This window comes from Acanthochromis polyacanthus, chromosome 13, assembly GCF_021347895.1.
Source record: "Acanthochromis polyacanthus isolate Apoly-LR-REF ecotype Palm Island chromosome 13, KAUST_Apoly_ChrSc, whole genome shotgun sequence".
NCBI lineage: Eukaryota > Metazoa > Chordata > Actinopteri > Pomacentridae > Acanthochromis > Acanthochromis polyacanthus.
The window spans coordinates 10,719,417-10,740,068 of NC_067125.1; the positions used below are offsets into that span (position 1 = coordinate 10,719,417).

Here is a 20,652-nt window from a genome sequence, read left to right on the forward strand (position 1 = left end):
ACAGTGGAAAATTTATGACCTCTGCCCTGTGCATGAGGAGAATGTAGTATGGCCTGTTAACCAACAACAACTTGTTAGGCAGTTTGATATATTTACTAATGTTTAATGTTTGATGTAGTTGATATGTAACCAATAGTTTGTGTGTGCCTTATCTTATAGCTATATAAACAGCCCCAGACCATCACACTTCCTCCTCCATGTTTGACAGTTGATGTCACACACTGAGGAACCATCCTTTCTCCTACTCGATGGCGTACAAAAATCCTGTGTGATGAATCTAAAGTTTCAAATTTTGATTCATCAGTCCACAATACCTTCATCCAGGCAAGCCTCTTTTTCTTATTCTGACTTCATAGCAATGGTTTTCTTGCTGCAACTCTACCTGTAAAACCTGCAACTCCAAATATTCTCTTCACAGTTGAAACTGAGACCTCTTACTCTGAGCACTACGAAGCTGTGCTTTTAACTGCTGTGAGCCACCTGTCACCAAGCTGCTGACTCTCAGAAAATCGTCTTCTGATTCTGTTGTGGCTTTGTGTCTTCCACACCTCTTCCTGTCAGTTTCCTCCAGTTTTTGAGCCTTTTGATGGTGAACAAAACTGTGTTCACTGAAATCTCGACTTTCCTTGCAATTTCTCTGTCGGAGAGACCCCAGTGTTAAGATGGTCTGTCTCTCTTCTATGTTAATTGCCTTTTCCTCACCATTATTATAGCAACACATTACTTTCTGCAGTACAATACTGTTTAAATAAAGCTCTGGACAGTATGGAGCCACGTTGTGTTCTAGCGCTACTTTTATGCAGACAGAGGGGGTTGTAAGTAATCAAGAAAAGTTGGGACACCTGTAGGATTTGGTAGCACCAACTTTCAAGGCTTCATCAACCTCCATTGCTGCAGAACAGCTTTAAGTTGTTAACTGTTTCTTGTTCCTTGAAAAAGACCTTTTTGTATAATTCTGAAATGTACATTATTTTAAAGTTTTGGGCAACCTTACCTTTTTTTTATAACTTCTGGCAGTTCACCACTTACCTTTGTACCATTTCAAGCTATTTATTGGACTTTAGCTATTTGAATTTCAATAGACAACTGGAAAAATTGGGGTGTTCTAAACTTTGAACCCGTCACCAAACAGCATGTAGAGGTCTGAAATAAGAGATGGAACCAGGCTGGTGATTAAAAGTCAGAACAGGCATCATAAGTGATACCTTGTCTAATTTCTATTGCAGAAGGTAACCGTCTTTAGATAATTAATCATTATCTGGATAGGGTGCTGGTGGTAATCAATTTGTTCAACTATGATTGTAACGTTTAAATGTAATAGACCTGCATGTATACATTAATTCAACCTTTTCCAAAAAAAAAGAAAACTTCAACACATTTTACAGTTACAATAAGTACTTTATTGGTTCAACAGTGCTGCCAGCGCCTGACAGATAAATATACAGTTCTGAGTTGATCTATTTACAGCTTGTTCAGAGACAATACAAACTGTCCCTTATAGACATATATAATGTTCTTTAGTGTATAACATACTTTGGGCTGGTTTCCTTCTCCAAGCATATATGGTCCCCGTTGGAAGATGTGGTGACTTGTGCTGTTTGTGTGTCTGTAAAAGAAGCCCTATCAGGTTTGGGTTTGTTAACATATAATGTGTTGTTACATGTGCAAATCATCAGACGGTGCAGCAGTAGCTTCGCAAGGATAAACACTGTGTTTGGCATGAGAGCAAACAGAAGATCTGGAATGCACAAATCTTATGTACAATAGATAAATTTAAGCTATCAATATGAGAAGAAAAAGTGACATCTGATACTGTGTTCAGTAGTCTCAGTTTCACGCAAAGCAAAACTGATTTAACTGTAAATGCTGTTACACTCTGATTTTTCATCACATTAGCCTCTTTATTGATTTGCATTGCAGAAGACTTTGCTGGCAAATAGTGTCATTTAATAGATGCTAGTATCTTTTTCATAAGTATCATCTTCATTTTCATTAGGCTTTTCTGTATACTCTTCACTTACAGTACAGCTGGTCACACAAACAGGCATGCTCACACATTTCCAACTTGTTTCATTCGATCATAAGCCACAAACAGAAAACGTACAAACACACACACAACCACACGTTCATACGTTTCAAATCATACCACAGCAAACCATGCCCAATTAAAGGATGGATTCCCATCTTGCATTCACATCAAGGTTAAAAGTTTCTTCATTTGAATATGTTTGTAATTTATCTGTTTGGACTTTCCTCAAATTCCAAATCATTCAGTACAGAGCATCGCTGAGCCAGATCTTCCAGAATTCCAAATCCAATCCATCTCTGCGGTTTATTTATACACTATTTATAAACAAAGAGCATTTTTTTTGTTTCCCTTTATTCCCCACATGTAATCCTCTAGCCATGCTGATCTGCATAGGTAGCTTAAACAGGCAAAGTTGATGCTGATGACAACACCTTTTTCTTGTCTGTACCTCAGGTTACTAACGGCTCTGTTTATGCTGGCAAACACTTTGACAGCAGCAAACCTCACTGCGTTTTTACCGCATGTCAACACTTTATGCATTAAAACCTTTTCTAAGCTTTCCTCTAACAGCACCAACATGTTGTAACATCCCTTTAACCACGATCCATCTGCGTCCTGCGTTTAAAGCACAGGCCTCTACGACTCCTGTCCCCAACGTCTCCATTTCACTTTAGTAGTGATATGTCGTCAGCGAAGTCCCCGTGTGGGTGGAGGCAGCGAGCGAAGCGCCACTGGCACACCATGAGACACAGTGGCAGCATGAAGAGAGCGCAGATACCCGCCATGATGTAGGCGATGGTCATCAGAGTGGACTCGTCTGTCTGGGGGATGTTGTATCCACAGTCCTCCAGGTCGACGCCGTGAAACGGGCCCTCCACAGAGGCTGTCCGAAACTCATCATGCACTGCAAATGAGAGAATAGAATTACAGGTATTTGAGGAACACAAAGATGAGAATAACAGATAATGGATGCTACTTTCACTGTAAACAAGGTGGTGTCTTCTCTTATTTCTGTATTGCTTTCTCTTCTCCTCTGTTCTACTTCTACATCATAAACCTAAAGGCCAGCAATGTGTTTTTCACATCCAGTAGCTGTTTCTAAAGGCTGTAACTTGCACATTTTATAGGGTACAGCAGCTGCTTATCAAGTGGCCCGCAGCACCGTGTCAGTATGATTACTCCACAGGTATGTCGAGCACAGTGACTGGACATAACACAGGATTTTTGGAGAAACTGGGACTTCCTACTGTGTTTGGGCACCGCTGATGGAAACCATGTACAAATCGAAACACCTCCAAAGTCCCACAGCAACTACTTTTCTTCATTATCTTAACTGATTAAGAATATTTTAAGCAGTAAGGCAGAAGATGAGTGACATGCATGTCAGAAAATGCAGTACATGGTTACGCCACCAGGTGGAGCCTTTTACTGTTACATGAGATGGAAGACTGCAGTTCGTATTTAACATTGTAGTGACCAACAGAGGCATGTCAAGCAGAAAAATTACTTGAATGTCACATGTGGACACCACATCACGACATGTTAAAGCATCCTGTCACGCTTATGAAACATGTGCTACCATGTAGAGCGCATGGGGAGAACATGTGAAAGATTTTTCCACATCTTGTAATATGTGGTACCGTGTCATAAATAATGCACGAGTTTAATATTAACATTTTTAACAAGTGCAGAAATGTGATGACAGTTTCTCCATCTAGAGAGGGAAGCTTAACTGTAAGAGGGGTGAAGCTTGCATTCGCCCATGTGAAACCCATGGCGTTACTATGAAAATCACAGGTCAGACACTGAGACCAGTAAAGCTTGCAGTGATCCCTCCTCTTTCTCTGTCTTGCAGTGACTTTTCATGTACATGGGCCATGGGTACTGTAAGCTCAGTGGTTGAAGCTTTGGGCATCTGATCAGAAATTTACAGTTCAAGCCCGAGCACCGACAAGCTTAGCCCTATCAGCTCCAGGGGTACTGAACTGTGACGCTGAGGTCACACTCTAAAACTTCAGACTTGTGCAAAAAGACTGCTTTTGGTTATACTTGATACTATGATAATAAAGAATATATTCTTTCATATGTAACCAGATGCGGTTCACATGGGAATGCACATGGATTTCATATATCTACACAATGAAAGTGTTCCAAAACCATTTCCTACATGAAAACACAGTGCATTGTGGAGGTTTAGCTAGCAACGGGCCACCATGACAATGATGTCTGTGTCGGTTAAAGGCTTCTGGTCAGAGCTGCGGTATCATGGAAAGTTGAAGATAAGCCTGGGTTATGCTTTCTGCACGAACATGACACGCAGAAATGAGAGACTGTGTGTGACTTTATACTCTCTGCTCCCAAACTGCAGGACGTAGTGCATCGTAGTCACACGTCCACCATGGTACTAAACTAGAGCAGAAGAAGTTTGTTTTCCATTGTTTACACCACTTGCAACATGGTATTTTACCGAGTAGTTGCATTTCAGCAGTTAGTTTTAATTTCACGCCATAAATTGTTCTGGTTATCACGGTGATCTCTGTGTGATGAATCATATAAATGCCTGTATTTCTGAACTTCAGCTGCTAGGAGCTCTTGTTCTTCCACCATGTTTTCCTATAGACTGTATGTCTTTCCACGCAGTCTGCGTTCTTAGAAAAATTTGGAGGTACGCGACGCGGAAATTTTCCACTTGAGAAGGGCCGCATGTGGGGCCACTAAATGATGTAATTATGACGCATCACGTATAAAACAAGCTTTACAAGGAGAGCATTCCAACAGTGCTGAATATTAAGAGGCTGCTGAAGTGATAACTGTGTGTCTGTGGATGAAAATAGCTCTATCTGAATATGGAAATTGTTTAATCTTTGCATTCCTAGTCCTATAGTCACACATTTTGGGCGACACATGGATGGATGATTATGGGTCGGGATGGTCCCTCGTGGATTTAGGCAGATGACAAACTTCATGGCATGTGTACCCTTCTATACTCTTGTGGACATTCATATGCAGAGAGCATGAACTGGCCTTAACTGTTTCTGTTTTTCCCCATTTCCCCTCATCAGTCCTGCATCCTCTCTTCCTCACCATGGCAGGTGCTAACAGCAAAGCCGATGCGTTTCTTCTCACGGTCGAAGACCACATAGAAGCCTTCCATGATGACGGCTCCCATCACGGTGCCAGTGCTGGACTGGGACATAGCAAACTTATAGCAGTCCTCCTGAGCTGAGGCCACTTCCTCTACAGGCCGCAGGTATTGCTGTACAGACAAATACACAAGAGAGCGAGAGAGAAAAAAAAACAAGGAGAGGAGTTGGACGTGGAATACCACAAACACCAATCGGCAAGCACACACAATTGTCTTTCCATTTTAACTTTACATTACCATTATTCTCACTTAGAATGTAAATGTAGCACGATATAGATTATAGGAAGATCTTATGTGGATGTAGGAAATATTAAAGGCATGTGTTAACAATTCTTATATTCTTAATATTCTGGGCTGAATTCTACTGTATGTGTTGTCTCATCAGGTAAGGTATGCACATCCTTCAACTTGTTAACTTTCAGGTTTTTTTTATATCTAAAGATAAGTGAAGCAAACTTTTATTACTGGATTTAGGATTTTACATTTTGGAGCAGAACTTCAGATTCCTTACATGAACATATCTGCAAATCAGTAACATTAAAAAGGGGAAAACACACAGTGGAACATGACGGTAAAGTGTAAAGAGCTCATTTGTGTGTTTGCTGTACAGCCTGACCAGTACATTGGTACGGCAGACATTTCTGGTTGATCAGTAATAAGTTATTTCTTTGGGTAATTGCTTTACATATGGTGTAGAAATAGGATGGTTGTCCACTAGAGTGCACTCACAAGTTTTCATCTGTAAAGTGACTCCCCCTCCCCCCACAGTGATTCAGTTCCTACAGTCTGAAACATTGCATATTGTCTGCCCAGTGTATGTTCTATACGTTCAGATTTAATGAAATTCTGCTTTAGAAATTAGAACAGAACATCAATAAAGTAAAAACTTTTCTCAAGCACTTTGCCTGTCAGTCAGCATCAAGGTCACAAGCCTCCAACGAGTTAATGGCACTATACTTTGCCTCTAAATCTCAAAACTTATTCATTCCACCTCCATCAAGGTCAGTCTGAGTGGCTCTGAATATAACGTGTTTAATGACTTTTCAAAGCTTTAGAAAATGTATTCAAAGGTAATTCTCTTTCAAATGTGGTCATTTGTTCTTTATAGTACCTAGCTATGCTTTCATTTGATGGGGATTATGTAAAGGAGACTGGCTGAAGGATGAGTGCTGTTCTGACCAGATTTCCTGTAGGAGGGCACAGAGATGTAAAAACTCTGCAATTATTCATAACAGAGGCAGTCAGCCTGAGAATTCAACATTACAGAGGTTCTTTATGACATGATGTATGCAAATGTGTATTATAGTAATTACAAAATTACTTGAATTTTGAATTAATCACATCTTCTTATATGATGTGACTTTAGAATGCAGGCAAAGCGAAATACATTAGCTATAATTTAAAATGTTAAACACCAATATAGTGGAATTGACTGATTTGTCCTTGTTATCTAAAGGTAAACACATATGTTTTGTTTGTTAATTCAGACTACAATATATTGTTTTTATTTCCGATCATTTTAGACATACAAACATCAGTTGTCTGATTTGAGGTCCTAAAAATGAACTGAATCAACCCATTTGATCACGTTTTTAAGGATTCAAAAATGAAATGCTAATAGGTTTCCCATCATGCAGTTTGAGTTCAGACGCTCATTTGGTCACTTGAAGAAACCATTCACAATGACATCGCAATTACTGTGTGTAATTCAAGTTGTGTAAAATCCTGGTTCATTCTTTACATGATCGTGCAAACCACAGGGAAGTTTAGTACTGAATTCAGTGTGTACACCTGCACACAGCCTCACATGCTGTCTTATGCATTAAAGGCCTGAAACACCTTCAGTCAATAACTCTTTGTATAAAATAAAGTACTGACTCCTTTATTTGACAGAATATAAAAGGAAAGCAAGACTGTATATAACTGAAATTGTTTGAGAGCAGCGTAGTTGATTCAACTTTAAGCTTTAAGCTGATTGAACTTATTCAGTTAACTCAGCTTATTTTACATTTTAAAACTCATGCAGATGAAATAATTATTCAAGTTCATCCATCATCTATACACCGCTTAATCCTCATTAGGGTTGCAGGGGGCTAGAGTCTATCCCAGCTGACTTAAGGTGAAGGCAGGGGACACCTGGACAGGTCACCAGTCTATCACAGAGCTACATATAGAGACAAACAATCACACCCACATTCACACCTACAGACAATTTAGAATCACTAATTAACCTCAGCATGTTTTTGGACTGTAGGAGGAAGCCGGAGTACCTGGAGAAAGCCCGCACACACACAGAGAGAACATGCAAACTCCATGTAGAAAGATCCCAGGTCCAGGCCTGGATGCAAACCAGGGATGTTGTAGGTGACGATGCTAACCACCGAGCCACTCTGCAGCCCAATTCAAGTTCAGGTAACTCATATTTTCAAAGCCGTGGCAAATGATTTAAAGCATACTGATCACTTGGCAAAAACCCGAGGTTGAGTGACTTGACTTAGTATCAGATTGTTGATGGCTGACCTTAAGACATTTGCGAACACCTGCTTTATGGGACCACATTCAGATTCAGGATGAGATGCTGCTATTACCTGCGGTAGGATGGAGATTCTGAAGGACTGGTTGCGGTTTTCACTCATCAGGTAGAGGGAGATGACTGGGAAGATATGCCATGGTGTAGTGCCAGCCTGCCAACACACCAGCTGCTCCCCCAACCAGAACACAGAGGGAAACTGCTCGGTCTGAAAAACAGCGTTATAAGAATGTTCAGTCATTCCTGTGTCCTATCTCACACATGCTCTTTATGGGAAACTTCACAATTTCTGTTTCTGGTATGTTCTCTCTCCATATCTGTGTCCCTGTCTGGTTGCAGCAACCTACCCTCTCTACCTGGACATCTTCTGAGGCTCATCATCCAATCGACTTTCTGCAGCATATGTACCCCAGCTCATCTCTCCACTCTTCACCAGATTCATTGTTCTCATGTGGTAGTATCATTCTGGCCATCTTCTGCCTTTGTATTGCTCCTGTAGTGCTATTTTAAGACTAGTCCAACCTCAAACTTCCACGTGTCTTAGGTTCTCAGTCTCCTCCTGTCACCTGTTTGCCAGCAAGCCTCCTCAACCAGCATCTTGCCAGCCTCCCACTACATCTGGATTCCCAAGTTCAGGTTTCCTTGTCCCTAAAGAATCATCTACCTCATCAGCCAGCGATTCATACACACCTCGTCAACTCTCTGGCCAACTCTTCACTGTAAAACCACTCCTACACATCAAACTATTTTAATTTTTGGTCCTGTTGATCTGCTTTTGGGCCCAGAAAACACCTTGACAAAAACACACAAGGGTATCCACAGTATAGTGAGGACTGACCGAAGAGGCCGCTTCGATCGCCTTAACTGCAGCCTGGAAGACTTTTCTTGGCAGTCGAAGGTTGGTGGTCCCACTGTCCACAATGCTCTTATCGTAGTTGTACTGTAGAAGACAGTGAAAGAGGTTACACAACTCTTCAAAAGCTTATCAATCATTAGATCAAACCGTCATTCTTTGGTTGTTGCAGCATCAGGAGTTACCTCTTTACAGTCCATGTTGAGGTCCTGTCCGTTCACCTCAATACGCACGATAATAACCTCATAGTACCACTCCCTGCGGATGGGAGTGTACCAGAGCTCTCCCACGTAGAGTGACGGGTCCACTCCTCCGATGATCTGCGAGCACAGGGAAAAAATATAATCTATGCTGACTTCAAATATGAAATAGCATGATTTGTGTGAGTGACCGGGTGTGTCTCACCATGCTGCCACCGACGGTAGCGCTGCCCAGGGAGTAGTTTTGGGTGAAGCCGGCACCACACAGCTGGAGAGAGAAGAGGTTTGGGACGGAAGTCTGGCGAACCAGCGAGTCGAAGAAAGGCTCTAACGTCTCATCAGGCTGCATGGAGAGAGAGAGGAATTAATAAGGAATGATCTTCAAGCTGAGATCATTTCTTTGAAGACTGCTACTCTTCCTCACTCGGGCTATATCAGCATAGGCGAGTCCCAGGATTCCCTCCCAGTTAGAGCCATTGATGAAGAAGCGATCGGACTGGGTGATTGCAGCGATGTTGGCGCACAGTGTAGCATTGGGGCCATGTGGTACAGAGACTAAGTCGGTGCCCAGCTCCCCTTCCCAACGACCCTGAGTGTAGGGAACATACACACTCCTGCCCAGGTCACGGTATGAACTGGAGCTATAAAAACACAGAGGAGCAGAGTTTTACTTTCCTTCAATCTGTAATGTGTTTCGGCAAACTTCTTTTTAGGCCCATGATTGTGTCTTTACTCACAGTGAACGATGGTAGTATCTGCGTAGGAAAGGATGAGCAGCTGCCCCGACAGCAAAGTTACTGCTTCCTGTGTCCACCAGGATATTCAGCTAATGAGTGCAGGAGGGAAATGGAGAGAGAGATTTATTAATGTAGACAATGTGCAGAAATCAACAGGTATGTAAAACTGTGACAGAGATCATGTTCAGCCGCTAAACACCTGCTTTAATCTGTGTCTTTGCTACTTCAGAAAGGTGTTTCCATTAGAGCTACAACAATTTTGATTATTATCTAGACAGTTTTAGTCATTTTTTAAAGAAAAGTCAAAATTCTCAGATTTTAGCATTTTAAAAGTGAATAATTTTTGTTTTCTCTCCTCCTCAATGACAGTGAACTGAAAATCTTGGGGTTGTGGACAAAATGTGACATTTTAAGGGCACTATCTTGAAACATTAACAGAAATTTGCTGTTTTCAGACATTTTAAAAATTAAACAATGAATTGTCACATGAACTGACTGACAAAAATGGTGAGTTGCAGCCCTATTGTCCATCTATATAATTATTTTCTGGTTAATTTACACTATTGATGGCATTTTACTTTGTAGTAACAATCACAACACAGGAACATCTTTTCATAATGTTCCTGATTAAAAGCAAACTGATGTTCATTTTCATCTCTCACGTGTTTTCCGTATCCATCTCTCTTTTGTTGTAGTGTCCTGCGGTGCTTCCTCTTTGACCTAAACGTCCTTCTCTGTCCCCTCTCTGTCTCCACTCTCAACCTCCTCTCCTCTCAGGTTGCTCATTCTACTCCCCCACTCTCTCACCTCCTCCTCTTCTGTCTGCTTCTCTTTGCGAGTATCAAATTTTGCGCAATCAGTCACAACAGTGAATGTGTGAATGGAGCACAATGGTAGACAGCGATGAAAACAGACATATACAACACATGCTGTAATTCATCATTATCTACAGTACATCACAAGCCACTTTACGACATACAGTGTGTTACATAAACCATTTTAATTCAATTTTATTCCTGCCTGACACATTCAAAGAAAGACTTTGGCAGAGAAGATGGACAGAGTGGCCCAGAAACACCCTAACAGACAGGCAGCCACAGAGCCACAGCAAGCTGTTCAATAATGGATTGGCTCTTAAAATATCCAGAGAAGTGCTACTGTCTCAAGGGCCAAGGCTGAAAGCCCGGAATAAATCCCGACTTTGCCTACCTTATCTTTTTTTCTAGCACACACACACACATACAGTATTTCAACATAAATGATTTACACACAGCCTGCCTGCATGTGCATTCTCTGCAAACTCCACTACTATCAACCATAACGCCGTGCACGCTCTGTCTTCCTCTTCTAGACAGAAATTTGCTGACTGGCCAGGCTTGATCTGTTTCATTCACACATCCCAAGTCACCAGGCTCTACACACAGTAATACACACAACCATACACACAAACGCTCACCAACACCAAAGGCTGCATCCTGACACACTGAGACCTCATGTCTTTTCCTGCGTTCCCTCTCTCTGTCTTCCTGTCCTCCCTGGCAGAGAGCCTGTCTGTTGCAGCCATTATGTTTGCCCTTCCCCCATTGTGTGGAGAAATCATCTAGTGGTCACCAGAACTAAATGCAACACATCTGAAAGTTACTGCAGACAACTTGAGGTCACTTCCGCAGTGATGCATCTACCAAATAAATGAAAGGCTTTTCATTGCATCTTGCATACTGTCATTTAAGGTTGCTGGTCCACTGACTCATACAGTATGGACCCAGTGCCATAGCATACCTTACAATAAACAACAGAAACGAATACACACTTGTGCAATATTACTTGAAAATCTAATATTTGAATACCTAATCCCCTCACAACAATTACATTATTTCTAAGTTGATAAATAAGAGTATTTTTAGTACTATGAACAATCAAAATCAAATATTTTACAAAGACTATTTAAAATTCAACACAAATACAGAAAAAGTGAGTACACCTGTGATTTCCAATTGGCCTATCTGCATGAACATGGTTCTAAAATGACTTGTGAACACCAGGTGATTACAATTTTGACCCTGTGAACTTTGTCTATATAAATGCCTGCATCATGGCTCCACATGACAAAAAAAAAAAAAAAAAAAAAGAATTTCCAGAGTAAATGAAAGATCAGATTGTGAGTCTTTACAAGTATGGACAACGTTAAAGGGGAACAGATGACCAGCTAAAACTGGAGATGTAGAATCAGCCACAGTGACACTCGTTGGCTGTCCTCTTAAAATGACGCCACAGACAGCACACTACTTTGACAACAGAGCTCTGAAAACAGATGGAAAAGTGCCTCTGCATTGGCAGGGCAGACAGTGTGAAAGCCAGTGCATAACACAAACCCCTATAGATGGCATCAAAGACAAAACCCTTGCTTGCTCTTCAGCATGAAACTGCAAGACTAAATTTTACTAAAGATGATGAAAAGAGTCCTGATAAATACAGGGAGCTATAAACATTTGTCTGGCTCAGATGTGGTCCAGCATGTCTGGTGTGAGCATAAAACCAGGACTACCACAGTGAATGCATAGTACTGACAGTGAAGCATGGAGGTGGGAGCTCACTGAGTGCAATTTCTCGATGTCATTTATAGGTATCCTCCATGCTGAGGAAGACTGAGTCTGTCATCAGAAATAAAGACGACTGTATGGGGCATCGAAAAATATAAATACATGACTCTCAGTGATGACATGTGCACCCACGTTCATTGCACTTAGTTCCTACTGTGAAGCCTGTATTTTCAATGCAGTAAATCTAAACGGTTATTTTTTTAATTTAGACAGTAAATTCCCCACTTGGAAGCAATGCATTTAAAGTCTTCATAAATTAAACCTACAATATTCTTTTGCAAATTCAAACATCACTTCATTAATATTTCATTAGTTAGAGATCGAACTTTCAGTTTTGACCTGAATTTTTGCAGCTTTAAAAAAACAAAAACATCAAGTTTTCATTTCAGGCCTAAAGAGAAAATGTGTAACAAAATTAAAAAGGCACATGAGCCTTTAACATGCATTCAGTTAACTTGGGCTTTGCTCAGAACTGCTTTTGCATTGACTAACTTTAGGCCAAAGGTCATGGGGCTGACAGCAACCAGGACAATGCAGTGATTTTTAGCTGTGATCAAATGTCAAGTGGCAGCATGACACAGACATCCATTACAAAAAACTGTGTATAACTGTAGCACAGGGTTCAACAGAACTTATACAGTATTACAGTTAGAAACATTAAGCAGACATGATGGGGCAAGAGAAGATACATGGAAGATTAACTTCCTGTGGAATTAAATGGCCCATCTGTCTGGTTACTTCATCCAACATTTAACACATGCATTGTTGGGATTAGCATCCACAAACAGTTACAACATGCAAATATTAACAACAACATTTACTGTCAATCCTCTAGTAGACATACTCATTGTGCAATACATCACTGTGTTTTACTATATTTGATGTTTGTGAATTAATATTACTGCAGCGTTACTATGCCTGCTGTAGTGTTACAACCACGACTCTCTAAAAAGTTAGCTTTACTGAACATGGCATATTGCAAACCTACAATAGGCTACCTGACTGACAGATAAGACAGAAACCTGTTTCCAAGCGAAGGTGTTCCTCCAGAAGTCATGATATATATAATTTAGCGGACCCAGATCATTCTTATTGGCCACATGGGTATAGGTCATAGTATGCAAGGTCAGGGAATTGATATTTAAGTGATTATTCACTGAGATATACTCACTTTGAGCACACAAGCTTACCAAATGGCGTGCTGAATGTGTGCTGTGCGGCACAAACCATTAGAATGAATGGATTTTAGAACACAGCGGTGCCGTTATAGCGTTCTGTATGAACAGGCCATTAGTTACGGAGTGACACTTAGCCAGTCCGTCTTATTATCAGTCTGCTATAGGCGAGAAAACAGTCTGGCTTGTTTGTATTTCTTTAGACCAATCACAGACATCCTGGGTGCAGCCAAGCAAAGGATGCGGCAAAAGTGTTCCCGCAAAATAGTGTCACGAGTCGAATTGTTTTGGTGGAACATCTGCACGCAGAAATGTAAAGACCTGTCAGTAAAATAAATACTTCACCGCAAAAAATAGCAGAGGTGCTGTACTGCAAAGTTTATATTTTTAGAAGTAGAATGGGAGGCAGAGCCGTCAGTTATCAGCTCCTCTCCTGTGGAACCTGCTCCCAGTTTGGGTTCGGGAGGCGAACACCCACTCTATCTTTAAAACCAGGCTTCAAACCTTCCTTTTTGACAAATCTTATAGTTAGGGTTGACTGGGTGACCCTGAGGGGGTGAGCTGGAGTCCTCATTTGCACAACTGGCTTCCCCTTTCAACGTCCCTTAGTTCAGCCCCTAGTTCTGCTGCTATAGGGCTGCTGGAGGACCTCTCTGGATGCACTGAGCCCTTTTCTATCTACCTTTATATTGAATATATATACTGTTATTGCATTACACTCACTCTGTTTGTCCCTGTGTCCTTTCTCCGAGTGTCCCTGGTCCCAGAGCTGGATGCTTCAGATCAGTAGTTGCTGTCAAACCAACTGGTCTATTCTCCATCATGTCCACTGTGGGATGCTGCTGCTGACCTTCCTCCAGCCCACTGCTTCCAGCTGCCCATTTCCACCAGTCTACTCTGTATCACCCTCACTATACTTGATATGCTCATCTACGTACTGTTTGAATTTTATTACCAGCCATATATGTAGTATATTTAATACCAGAGTCGTACATCATAACAGTAAACTATGAATCAATTTCAGCATTAGCTTGTACTTTGTATGTATCGTCTAGCTTATCATACATGTATCCAACTGTGTGTTATATGTTCTCCTCTTCTCCCATCCCTCCCTCTCTACCTCTTCTGTACCTCTCAACCTACCGGCCAGCAGCAGATGGGTCCCCCCACATAAAGAGCTGGGTTATAATCAAAGGTTTCTTTCCCTGTTAAAAGGGTGTTTTTCTTTCCACTGTCGCCTTAGGGCTGCTCTGTGACTTCAGGCATATGGGTTTTGTAAAGTGTCTTGAGACAATTTGACCTGTAAATGGCGTTATATAAATAAAATTGAATTGAATTGAACTTTCAGTTTACGGTGTGGTGTATTGTCACCCAGAGGTTGTTGCTAGTGGAGGGGGAGGACAAAGCCACCTAAAATGAGCGACCAATGGCAGGCTTCACACGGTGCATCAGACTGTATGGTAGGCTACCAATCAAACATCCCTTTTTTTCTACTATGGATCTAAAGGCATGTGTGGCTGTGAGTTTTGAAAAGATGGTGTCTCACTGGTTGATATAGGAAGCATCAGTGGCAGTGACACCTCCACTCAGCACCTAAGGGCCCTCCATCTCTCATCATCTCTCTACAGTCATTCCCTTTGTTTCCTGAAAGCCCCCTGTCTCCCTCCCACATCCTCCCCCTGTCACACAAACACATCCTTCTTCTTCTTCCTGTCTCCCACACCCACTTTCTTCCCTTTAGCCCTTCTTCCCTTCATCTTTTTCACCCACTCCTTACCCCTCTCCACCTCTCTCTGCTGCCGTTGGTTTGCTTCGCTCTCCATCACCCTCTCCTTCTTCTCGTCTAGCAGCTCATCTCTTTCTGTCTATCCCTCTACCGTCACCCCCTGTGTGCCAGCCTGTACACTGCAGCTGCACCCAGCTGGCAGTCCTCACTCTGCAGAATTAATGGTTCCATTATCTCTCTGTATCATTCAGGCCTTTCGCTCATGTTAACACACACAGACACAGACACAGACACACACACACACACACACACACACACACACACACACACACACACACAGACACAGACACACACAGACACAGACACACACACACACACACACACACACACACACACACACACACACACACACACACACACACACACACACAGGCCATCTGTCACTGCAGGGCCATTCCCAGTGCTGAACAATCAGACAGTTTATTTCAAATACCTTCTCCTCAGCTAACATTAATTTAAAATTCCCTCCATAGTTGTAGAAAACGTGAATTAGAAACATCAGGATATTACTTCAGCACACTGTCACTGTGTTTTTAAGGTTGTAACCTGTTATGTAGGACGGCAAAACCCGTGTGAGATACATATGCAGACACACATACTGACGCGCTGATGCAAGACTGAGGTAAAAGCGGCAAAATTGTAATTCCTTAATGTTAATGATCTGGCAATAATACTGTGTTGCCGTTGCTCTTTTTCACTTCTGCAGTTTTGTGCCGAGGGAGAACATCAGATTCAGTCATTGTTTTGAGGTGTTAGACAGCCACCAGAGAGACTAGAGCCAAAGACAACATAAAGATTTAAACATGCCTGGTATTTAATACATGTTCATTCGACTGTAGCAAATGAAATTCTACTAAGACGGAGACAGGGAATGGGAGGCAAAAGATAAAAATTGCCTTTTGCAAGGGCAGCCAAGTTCCCTGCAGACTAAGAAAAAAAATAACGCTGGCCAGTCTGACATCCTTAAAGAAGAAATGTATACATTTTTAGGATGTACCTGGTTTTGTTGAATGTGATTTTGTCAAAGTAGAAATGTTTTCATAGGTCAAAAAAATCACAATAGGGTAAGCTGGGGTAAGGAGTCCCTCCCCCTCATTCGCTTAATCATTTATTTCCGATGCCTTTCTTGAATGATAGTGGCCTTGCTAATCTCTAAATAGCTTTGAAACCATTGTACTAGCTTGAAAAAAAACTTTTTAGGTATGCCAATGTAATAATACTTACAGAACAAAATAAGTCTCTGTGTTATTATTAATAAGAATATACATATACAGGACTTTAAACTGTTAACACGACTTTCATATGAGAGTTATGCTTTGGTTTGAATTACTGATGAGAAATGTTTGACTTTTTTTTGCTATTGAGGAACATGTAAGACGAGAACATTTAAGGAAGTCACCACTCAGATATCATCTCACATGATGTGAAATTATTTTTATATCAGTAATCTAAATATGAGTCATAATAAGGTTATAGAAAAGTTATAATCTGTTAAATTGCGACCTGTCCTGGGCTCATTATTCCTACCTTAATTATCAATGGAACAATCAATTCACCTTAAAATAAATTAAAAATACTTTTTGCATATCTAACATTTATGTTGCAATAAAAGTAAGAACAACATCAAAATTTCAAAATAAAATAAAATCTTTAAAATCTCAAACATAAGTAACGCGTTTGTATAGAAGACAGTGAGGTCAGTTTCCCCATTGGAAGGCGCATTTTTGCATTGCATCCCCACGATGGTTGTAGTTTAAATATATACTTTCTACTTCAAGTAGATTCTTTAAGGAGTGTCTGCACCCTACACTGTTTGAAAAAACTGTAATAATAGCAAAAATGTGGCAGCAAGAGTGCCACAAAAAAATCTAAAACAGCTAGAATACTTAAAAAGCAGTAAATATCAGTGAAATAATATTCTTAGTAGATTTAAGTCCAGTAAAACTGTAATTTTGCAGTCATATATTGCAAACGAACAAATGGCTGTTTGTGAAAATGCACATTTTTGATGTGAACATTGTGTACAGTTTTAGCCTGAGATATTCATATGTCAAGATGCAAGTTAATATTTTTCCAGTGATATGTCTAAATTAACAAACAGGTAAAATCTGTAAAACAACAATTCACAGATGATTTCCTAATTGTGTCCTTTTAAATAACATATTAATAATAATCTGTAAAATCATATTGTTGCAGATTTAAATGCAGTAGGGATGTAATTTTGTAGTCAAATGTGAAAAAAAAAGATTACTATTTGTGAAAATACAGTTTTGTGTGGACATTCTTGCAATTTTGGCCTGTTTTTAGTGTTTACATATTAATTAATACACTGTGATTTTAGTAGTTACTAGTGTACTAGTTAGATTTTACTAGTACAAATGGGGCGCACATTTCCTAGTCAGAGATGTTCCTCATGTGAATCTGTGTGAATGAAACCTTTACCTTCTGCGGAGGAGAGCCCACGGCCATCTCCACGTAGTACCCCTGGCCGGACTTCCCACGCAGGTTATCAATCATGTCCACGAAGCTGACGCCGCTCGCCGCCGCTCCTCGCCGCCTGCGCGAGGGGTGTCCGCCCGCGTTGCCGCCCTCACGGTGCGGCGCGGCAGCGGCAGGTGGCCGTGGCGACGGCTGTTCACCGCGAGCGCCTTGCCGCAGTGGCACGCGGATGGCCAGAGACAGGCCCGAGGAGTCCTGGACGGACTGACCGCTGCTCAGCAGACAGACAGTCGTCCACACACACACAGCCGTCCACCAGCGAGCCTGTGCCGTCGACGCCTCCATGCTGAGACACAGTAAAGTTGTATTTTTGGTTTATTTGCTTTTGACTTTCTGACGCTTCCTCAGTTTGACATCCAGTCCGCAGCAGCGCCGGAGGAACGATCAGGTGGTGAGGATGCTAAACCGACGGCTAAACCCATGATGGCAGTAGAAGCACAAATACGACGAAGGGGTTCTTGATGTCAAAAAAATGTTTAAGAAGAAGCAAATTTTAGAGCACAACAAGTCAGCCTAACTAATAAATACAAAGCCTGCTCTCCCTCTCAATTAAGCCAGGCAGTCCTCGGTCTCACGGATGAATTTGAGACGTAACTGACAAACTCTCCCTCCGTGCATCAACACACCGCAGGCCCGTGCCGTTGTCTCCGCTCGTCTTCATGTCAAACGACCTAAACCATCGTCGGTCGGCAGGCCGACAGGCAGGCCACCGTAATCCGCATCCTTCCTCTGTACCGAACCGTTCATTCTGTTCTCCGCCTTCCAGTCCTTCACCTCCTCCTCCATCTACCTCGCTGCATCCTTCAGAGCGGCTAGAGGCCGAACATCACCGCCGTCGAGTCACACTGCAACACCGCGACACATCCTGTAATGAACTTCACAATAAAACGGCAGCAAACCACCCCTAAACTAAAAGCAACGCTCATTCCTATCAAGGGTGCTTATGTCAAAGCTCTCCTCTCAGACGGAAGGTTATTCAAGAGCTCCGTCCGAGTTACAGGACTAAGACAACGAAATGCATCTAGCCAGAGGTACAAGAGGCAGGAAAAGAACAGTGCAATGTAAAATGTCAAAGTGGGGCAGTTTTAATCACAATATGATATACAGCACGAGTAGCGTTACAGTAGAAATACTGCATGCAAATATATATACAAGCAATATGAATTTTTAATTTGTAAGATATAAATAGTATATGTAGTATGAAGCAGTATTGACAACAGTAACAGTAGGAACACGGCCAGTATATAAACAGAATGCAAGATAAACTACAATATATATATGTATCATAAGTTAAGTTCATGGCTTCATATATATCTTCCTTCGTAACATCATATGTCTTCTCCACTAAACCACTGCAAATTTGTTTCTAACAATTATATCGATGGAGTTAACTTCAATTAGAAACCTATTTTTTTCCCTGCTCATCAAAATGTCCTCCTAAACAAAGTGTTGCTCCTGATATATTTGGTAGTACAACAACCACGAACAGTAACTGATGGTTCCCTACTGCAGAGTCAAGGCATGAATAGCACCTTTCATGGGGATCTTTCTGAGTATCCAGAGGAAAACTTGACTTTTAGCTTTAACCTCTTTAATTGCAAAAACTACGTTTGTTCATTTGGAGTGCGTATCAAACACCATGCCCTAAACAGTTTATACATCTAATGTTAGCATTAGTTAGACTCCTGTTAGTGTGATAATATATAGAGGAATGAGTTTAAATGCTAGCACAAGAACTTCCTCTCTACTGACAACCTAAGAAAGTAACTGCATAGTTTGGTAGCAAGGTACTGGAGCAAACAAGTGTGATGAGCATGAGTGACATGACTAGTTTGCTGCATGTACTGCTTGACAGTATTTCATACAGTGGAGCCGTTCAGGCTCTAATTTCAGTTTTGTTTAGTCACTAAAGTTTAGTTTTTGCACCACCACCACCACCTTTGTACAACTAATTATTAGGGATATGCAATTCCAATAAAAATAAGACTAGATGTGAACACCATCACCTTCTTAAAGGAAATAGTAAGAAGCAAAATGTGTTCTTGTAATCGTCATTACAATTACAGTCGTGAAGTTTTAGTTTCATGTGTAGATGAAAGGACAGCACAACAGCTGTTTTTGTGGGTTCCTACTTTCTGTGTTAATTTCATGTGAAACACACACTCCTGTTAGCCTCCTCAGAATAACTCTGGTTTTACTTCTTCCTTCTTGGGTATTTTAGCAAGAATCTGTGGTTAGGATTGTGCTGTTAAATGTTTTTGTTGATATTTTACGTTATGGATCCATGACAATTTAACCTGAATATCCATTTTGCAATGAAATTAGTGGCAGCTCTGTAAAATTTAGTACTGTTGTTATTTTCTTTTCAAGATAGGTTTTAATCAGTTTATGAGGAACACAGATTAATGATCTGTGTCTCTGTTTGTTCTGTTTTGTCTGTATAAAGGTCAGAAGCACAGAGAGGAGGAGGGAGCTGATGATGAGTCCCCGACCTGAACAACAACTGGCAGAATACCATTGAGAGGTTAGAAGACAGACACACATATATGTACAACATTACATGATTATCATGCCTTTTTCTCAATAAATGAAAGGCCCATTAAAATGAACGTATTTTTTTGTGCCATAAACTGACTCGCTACCATGGTCCAGCTGGCTGATGTGCTCCAGGAAGTGCGAGAGGAAGTGCAGCGTGATCATGAGAGGAAGCTGGAGCAGCTGAGGGAGGACCACTGGAGAGAGATGAACAGCATCAGAGAGAAATACCTAGATGAGGTCAGAGAGTCACTTTAAAATTTAGCTGATGCCCAACCTCATCTTACCCTACCAGTAAAACTGTTTATAGTTTTAAAAATGGTAGAATTTCTATGAAGGTGTGATATTTTAGTTAAGATTCAAAATTTCTAATTATTGATAGTGAAAGCACAATAAATCCAAAACTGAATCTTTATTCTGCAAAAACATTCTTGTTATTAAGCTTTCCTAAGCACTGTGAACTATGTTAAGATGGATATACTCTACCGTTCAAAGGTTTGGGGTCACTTAGAAATGCCATTATTTTTGAAAGAATAGCATTTTTTGTCAATGAAGCTAACATT

The 20,652-nt window shown here is 41.0% G+C and overlaps 1 protein-coding gene across 1 annotated transcript; it reads right to left on the bottom strand.

Annotated features, from left to right (window-relative positions):
* Positions 1-1,377: 1,377 nt before the first annotated feature.
* On the bottom strand, positions 1,378-18,497 carry bace1 (beta-secretase 1). The gene is made up of 9 exons (XM_022205806.2): positions 17,498-18,497; positions 9,495-9,583; positions 9,182-9,398; positions 8,963-9,100; positions 8,743-8,877; positions 8,543-8,644; positions 7,763-7,912; positions 5,114-5,285; positions 1,378-2,933 (listed from the first exon to the last, which is right to left on the bottom strand). Exons 1-9 carry the CDS (start codon positions 17,837-17,839, stop codon positions 2,695-2,697), a joined length of 1,584 nt encoding a protein of 527 aa, XP_022061498.1. The 5' UTR covers positions 17,840-18,497; the 3' UTR covers positions 1,378-2,694.
* Between the last annotated feature and the right edge of the window lie 2,155 nt (positions 18,498-20,652).

What these genes read in the sequence shown, in the direction of transcription:
- bace1 (XM_022205806.2), bottom strand. Translation starts at nt 17,839, where the DNA reads ATGGAGGCGTCGACGGCACAGGCTCGCTGGTGGACGGCTGTGTGTGTG. An exon ending in TGGGCTCTCCTCCGCAGAAG is followed by an intron (nt 9,584 to 17,497) that starts GTAAAGGTTTCA and finishes TGCACTCATTAG; the next exon opens with CTGAATATCCTGGTGGACAC. An exon ending in TGCTGTTAGCACCTGCCATG is followed by an intron (nt 2,934 to 5,113) that starts GTGAGGAAGAGA and finishes TCTCATTTGCAG; the next exon opens with TGCATGATGAGTTTCGGACA.